Here is a 7,083-nt window from a genome sequence, read left to right on the forward strand (position 1 = left end):
TTTTCTTCTTGAGTCAAGACCTTCACACCACTTGAGCCTTCACCAGATACTCTTTTCTTCATCATAAATTGACTCAAAGTGGTGGTGACATCACTAGAAGTTGAATCAGCAACTGCAACTTCTTTGGAAGCTGGGACAGCTTGTGCAGGGACAGATTGCAAAGACTTTCCTTTCTCAGCATCTCCTTCATCAAATTCCTTCCTTATCTCTACAACAACATTCATCACAATATCGGTTTCCTCCCCCTCAACATTATCACATTTCCTAACAGCTTCCTCATTCTTTCCTTCAGATCTTTCACCACCAGACTCAGACTCTGGCATTTTTATCTTCTCCTCAGCTTCCTCATTTGGATTAGAGCCATAGACAACCATTCTTCTATCATTGGCCTCCCTTTCTCTTCTGGCCTTGGCATATCTTGCATCCAACTTCTTCAGATACTCAGCAGCCTCTTTCTCTACTGCAATCCTTTCTTGCTCAATTCCAGCCTCACTCCTTTCACTTCTTTTCTTCTCCCCCTTTTTGTCATCATTAGGAGGGAAGGAGCTTACCGGAGTAGCAAATATTCCACTGAGTCTTGTATTTAACATGTCAATTCTGAAGTTGTTTGCAGACTAGGATCTGTGTAGATCAATAAAATCATTATGAAGGTTGACCATGTTAGATTGTACACCTTTAAAGATATCCACTAACTCTTTCTTGAATTCAGTTTGTGACTTGTTAGAATTTTTTAGTTCAATGGATACATCTCTAGTGAACTTGATTGCATTCTTCTCAATCTGACCCAGAGTACTCTTGTTTAATTCATTTTGTTCAATCATTGCTTTAGTCAACCCATCAAGAGACTCTGTTAGCTTACTCTGGCTCTTCTCCATATTCTCAAGTGCCTTTATCACCCTTTTTTCAGTTTCTTTGTGATCTTGACACAGCTTCTCTACCTTCTTATCCGTCAATTCCTGATCCTTTTGGATCTTGACCAAGCCTTCAACCAACTTTAAGTTCTCAACCTTAGAGGTTGATATGAACTCAGTGAGCTGATTTACCATATCTAAGGATGAGATAGTGGCAGCTTGGTAAGGACTTACAGTTGGCCTAAAGGCCACTGACTCTGGAAAGAGCAGCCTGCAATCCTTAAAATCAGGGTCATTGGGCTCATATAGAAAGGGGTGGAGGCTAAGGGAGTTTTGGTGCATTTTCTCATGAGAATGAGTCTCATGAGCAGATCTTTCAGAAATGATGATGTGGTGAACAATCTAAGAAGGATTGACATGTAATTCAGATTGAGGGCCAGTGGGAATTTGTTGATCTTGATTTTGATCAACACCTCCACTGGCATCTTCCATCAGAGCATCCCTTGAGGATGGATGGGCAAGCACATCATCGAATGAAGAATCACTTCCGGAGATAGTGATCTGATTCTCATTGACATCGTGAGGACCATCAATGGTTCCCTTTGTTGCACAAGGGGCTAACATGACCTCCCTAAAGAGAGCCATGTAACCTACAGGATCCCTCTGTCCAAGGACAGATGTAGACACAGACCCTGCAGGTGTAATATTAAGGGTAGATGATTGCCCTTCAACAGAGGTGTGTTATGTCACCATAGTATCACGAGGGAGAATTGAGGCCTGTACCCCTCCTTGTGATCTAGAAGGGGCATTGACAGCCAGTGTAGACTCAGAGTGTAAGAAAGTAGGAGTCTGACCAGCTTGGGGAAGGAGAGCAGTGTCACTTAGGCGTTCGATGCTAACATCCTTTGGTTGATCATCCTCAGTCAACATGTGCACAGACTCTGACTCTTTTTGGATCTGGGCAGGATCCTCTGGTGTCCCTTTAGTGATATCATCAACCTTTTGGGAGGCTGATGATGGCGAATTAGGCTTAGACATAGTATGACCTTGGGAGGTGGTCTTTGTTTCAATGTCTTCACCCTGTTTGGAGGGTAAGACAGAAGTAGTTGTTCCCTTTGACTCGTCTACACTCTTTTGGGAGAGGGCAGATGGGCGTGGTGAATTCGGTTTATCAGCTTGGGTGACAGAGTCAACTTTGGAACGTTCCTCAGCTTCCAATGCACCTTGGGGGACTTTAATTCTTATGGTTGTTTTGTCAACCCCTAAAGCTGATATATTTCTCTTGGATCTTTTCTTTTTGTATACATTGAGAGGTACTAAGTCCTCAACAATGGGTCTTTTGGAGGCGGATTTGGAAATGGTGGTTGAGGGTGTGGCTAGAGTGGCTGATGTTGTGGCCAACTCTTCACCCTCAGAAGAAGAAGAAGAAGGAGTAGATTTGGAAGAGTTTAAGGGTTCAAGAGATTGAGTACCTTGACTCTCCTGATTGGCAGATTGAGTGTTGGACTCAGATCTCGTCGAAGGAGAGGCAACTTCCTCTAATGCTTGTTCCCTTTGTCTTCTCCTGCAAAAATCAAGGTAAACCTGCATTGCTTGGGTTAATCCCTGCGCAGTTACCTTGGGACTGTTAGAAATATTAGTATTAATGGCCTTGCACTCCACAGTCTGGCCAGTTGCCAAACTGAAGTCGCCATCAACGATTGATTCGATGATGAGACCAAGAATTCTACCATAAGGTATGGTAAAAGTCTTATTGTTGACTCGGCCAACTAAGTCTTTAAATATAAGTCCTGCCTAATCTACTCTGGTCATAGTGACCAAGGAATGAAAAAGTTGTAATTCAAGAACATTAGGCTGATCAAAACTGCCTGCCTTCATTTGTAAAGATTTACCTAAGGTACTTAGAAGATAATTCCAAATGCCAGTTAAATATTTCATTTTAACCACTGAAACCAATGGACCTGAATATCCACAAATAGGTAAAATGTTTTTGGCTTTAGTATGAGAGACAACATTTTCATAATCATCTTCAGGCATGTAAGACAGTTCAAAAGCAGACCTAAGTCTTCTTAAAGTAATGAATACCTGTTTCTTACCATTAAGGATGGTGCCTCGAATTACGGCATGTCCTTTCTTCGTCTGACCCACCACACAGCTTGCCCAAAACTCGTAGAGCATGTCCTGGTACACCACATCCGGCTTCTCAATCAATATCTTGCCAAAGGGATGATGCCATAAAAAGGCGACAATTTCATCATAACCTTCTGCCCAAGAAGGTGGATGAATATTGACGGAGACAAGATTGACAATCTTGATTTTACCAGTATCTAAATCAGTCGGGCATACAACTACATCAGAACCCATAACATAGGGTGAAAGCTTGACCGCGCTTACCGAAGCTGGGTGTAGAAACCCAGATTCAGATGAGGAATCGTTATTGTTAGAGTTATTAGCAGATTAAGATGATGATGACGAAGCCATTTATAATTAGATAATTAAAGAACAAAAGAAAAAGATTAAAAAATTTGATGGAACATAACACAGATTAGGTTAAAATGAGATGAGAGAAAAATAAGAGTATGAAAAATACAATTTGTTTGGTACATGGGTTAAACAGAGTGTATATACATATTTTAAAATAACCGTTTGGAGGGGAGAGAGAGAAATGATTTGATTGGATGAGAACAACTAGTGGGGGGTACTTTTGCAGTAAAATTTCGTTGCCTCCACACGTGTTACTCACTCATTGATCAGGAAAAGATATATAAGTTAAACTAAATAAGATATGAAAAATAATAAAACGCACTGAGATATTTAATAATAAAAACAGCTCCCAAGCTGGATCAGACTCAGCTTACCCATTTTAACTTGATTTTTACCAAGTAAAAACAGGTAGTCTGTGTCAAACACAGCTTGCCCTTAAAACTTTAAAAAAATTCAAAGGGGTTGAATTTATCATTACTTATCACACTGCCTTTTACATATTTAGCATTCCCAGCTTACTTATTAGAAAATTGAACCTGTTTTCATCCAATGGCTTGGTGAACAAATCAGCAAGTTGATTCTCAGTTGGAATGAAGTGCAGTTCAACATCTTCTTTCATCACATGATCTCTGATGAAGTGATATCTGATATCGATATGCTTGGTCCTAGAATGAAGTACTGGATTGTTGGAGATTGCTATGGCACTTGTATTGTCACAAAAGATAGGAGTCTTTGAGGCAGTGACATCATAATCTTGTAGCTGAAATTGCATCCACAAAATTTGTGAACAACAGCTCCCAGCAGCAACATACTCAGCTTCCGTTATAGAGATGGAAACTGAATGTTGCTTCTTGCTAGACCAACTTACAAGTCTATTGCCAAGCAATTGACAAGCTCCAGAAGTACTTTTTCTATCAATCTTGCAGCCTGCAAAGTCAGAATCTGAATAGCCAATTAGATCAAATCCAGAGTCTTTGGGATACCAAAGACCCAGATTGGGACTACCTTTAAGGTATCTAAAGATTCTCTTCACTGCCTTAAGATGTGATTCTTTAGGATTAGCCTGATATCTTGCACATAGACATGTAGCAAACATAATATTTGGTCTACTAGCAATCAAGTAAAGTAGAGAGCCTATCATACCCCTGTAAGCAGTGACATCAGTGGGTTTTCCACTTTTATCTTCACTAAGCTTATCACCAGTTCCCATAGGAGTTTTCATAGGTGAGCAATCACTAAAACCAAATTTGTTGAGTAAATCTTTAACATATTTTCCTTGATTTATGAAAATACCATTTTTGGTTTGTTTAACTTGTAAACCAAGAAAATAGTTAAGTTCTCCCATCATGCTCATCTCATACTTTTTAGACATTAATTTAGAAAACTTTTTGCAAAGTTTTTCACTGCTAGAACCAAAAATTATGTCATCCACATATATTTGTACAAGTAAAATATCATCATTGTATTTTCTCACAAATAAAGTCTTGTCAACATTACCTCTTTTGAACTTGTTTTCTAATAAGAATTTAGATAAAGTATCATACCATGCTCTTGGAGCTTGTTTGAGGCCATAGAGAGCCTTGTCAAGCTTATACACATGATTAGGAAACTTTGAACTTTCAAAACCCGGAGGTTGTTCAACATAGACTTCTTCTTCCAATTTCCCATTCAGAAAAGCACTTTTCACATCCATTTGATAAACCTTGAAGCCTTTGTGAGCAGAGTAAGCCAAAAACATTCTGATGGCTTCCAGTCTTGCCACTGAAGCAAAGGTTTCATCATAGTCAATCCCATCTTCTTGTTTGTATCCAAGAGCTACTAAGCTTGCCTTGTTTCTGATCACAACTCCTCTTTCATCCATCTTGTTTCTGTAGACCCATTTGGTTCCAATCACAGTTTTAGAATGATGAGGTCTTGGAACAAGTTCCCAAACCTTGTTTCTTTTAAACTGTGTTAATTCATCTTGCATCGCATTTACCCAAGATGGATCTGACAGAGCTTCAGCAACCTAGTTGGTTCCATTTTACTCACAAAATGACAAACATGCAGAAATTGCCTGTTGCTTCCTTCTTGTTTTTACACCAGATAAAGGATCACCAATGATTTGGTTGATTTGATGACTCCTTGTCCATTTAGTTACATGATGGGTAGTATTTGATTCTTGGACAATGGGCTGACTCACATTAGATGTTCCAGCTTGATCATTTTGAGGAATCAAATGATCAGCTTGGATTGGAGTTGATGGAACAGAGTCAGCTTGGGAGTCATTCACTGGAATAATTTCTTGAGAAGGATCAGCTTGCACATTTTCAAAAATAGGTAACTCTTCTTCTTCAAATACTTGCTCCCCCTGAGTTTGAGCATTCTTATTTTCAATTGGTGGATTAGAGGGAGGCTCATTTTCGAAAACAACCAGTTCTTCAAAATCAATATTGTCATCTTCAAGTAGAGAGCAGTCTGGCTTGGAGCAGCCTTCATCAATTGTCACGTTTATAGAGTTTTCAATAGTTTTGGTTCTTTTATTGTACACTCTGTAGGCCTTCATCATTGTGGCATATCCAAGTAGGATGCCTTCATCTGCTTTTTCTTCAAACTTGCCAAGATGGTCTTTCTGATTCAAAATGTAACAAGGACTGCCAAACATTCTTAGGAAACCAGTTTCTAGTTTTCTCCCCCTGAGAAGTTCATATGCAGTTTTCTGGTGTCTTTTCACAATAAGAGATCTGTTTTGAGTGAAGCAGGCTGTGTGAATAGCTTCAGCCCAAAAATGAGACTTGACATTGTTTTGTGCCATCATGGATCTGGCAGCTTCAATCAGGGTTCTGTTTCTTCTTTCTGCAACTCCATTTTGTTGGGGAGTTCTTGCTGCTGAGTACACTTGTGAAATACTTTCTCACTGCAGAATGAGTTGAGAGTGACATTCTTGAATTCAGTGCCATTGTCACTCTCAACTGCCTAACAGACCTTTTGTATAGTATTTCAGCTTGCTTGATGAAATGAATAATACTATCAGCTGCATCACTCTTATGCTTCAAAAAGAAAACCCATGTATATCTTGAATATTCATCAACAATGACCAAAGTATACCTTATTCCATTAAATGAAGGAGTACTTATGGTCAAACAGATCATGTGCAGCAAATCTAAACAACTGTCAATGGTTGAACATGTTTTGACTTAAAGGAAGCTTTGCGTTGCTTACCCTTTTCACAAGGACCACACAACTTGTCCTTCTCATATTTTATCATTGGCAGACCAGACACCAAATCTTTCTTACACAGCTTGTTGATGTCTTTGAAATTCATATGAGACAACCTCTTATGCCACAACCAATTCAACTCATCTTGATTATTTGACATGAAACATACTTCTCTTGTCACAGTTGCACTTCTCATATCAAAAGAATATAAGGAATCATCTCTCTCAGCAATTAACACCACATTACCTTCCAAATCCAGAACAATGCCCTTATCAGCTCAGAATCTTACTTCATAGCCAGCATCACACAATTGACTCACACTTATCAGATTGTGCTTCAAGCCATTTACAAAAGACACTCTTCTAAAAGTAAGGGGACCATTTGACAAAATGCCAAATCCTTCAGTTCTTCCTTGGGAATCATCTCCAAATGTAACACTAGGACCAGCACTTGTCCTAAAGCTACATAGCAGGGACTTACATCCGGTCATATGCTTGGAACACCCACTGTCCAAGTGCCAGGTATGTGTAACAACGCCTTAGAAATAATT

General features: G+C 39.3%; 1 protein-coding gene across 1 annotated transcript; it reads right to left on the reverse strand.

Annotated features, from left to right (window-relative positions):
* Positions 1-1,253: 1,253 nt before the first annotated feature.
* On the reverse strand, positions 1,254-3,215 carry LOC122584310. Its single transcript, XM_043756515.1, has 3 exons — positions 2,937-3,215; positions 1,602-2,456; positions 1,254-1,514 (listed from the first exon to the last, which is right to left on the reverse strand). Exons 1-3 carry the CDS (start codon positions 3,213-3,215, stop codon positions 1,254-1,256), a joined length of 1,395 nt encoding a protein of 464 aa, XP_043612450.1.
* Positions 3,216-7,083: the final 3,868 nt, after the last annotated feature.

This window comes from Erigeron canadensis, unplaced genomic scaffold (assembly GCF_010389155.1).
Source record: "Erigeron canadensis isolate Cc75 unplaced genomic scaffold, C_canadensis_v1 Conyza_canadensis_unscaffolded:224, whole genome shotgun sequence".
In the NCBI taxonomy this organism is placed as follows: domain Eukaryota; kingdom Viridiplantae; phylum Streptophyta; class Magnoliopsida; order Asterales; family Asteraceae; genus Erigeron; species Erigeron canadensis.

Excerpts from the sequence above, each read along its gene's own strand:
- LOC122584310 (XM_043756515.1), bottom strand. The coding sequence starts at position 3,215 with ATGGGTTCTGATGTAGTTGTATGCCCGACTGATTTAGATACTGGTAAA. Across the intron at positions 2,457-2,936 it reads TCCTTAATGGTAAGAAACAG|GGATTAACCCAAGCAATGCA; the intron begins GTATTCATTACT and ends GTAACTGCGCAG. Across the intron at positions 1,515-1,601 it reads TTCTCCCTCGTGATACTATG|AGGGATCCTGTAGGTTACAT; the intron begins GTGACATAACAC and ends GTCCTTGGACAG.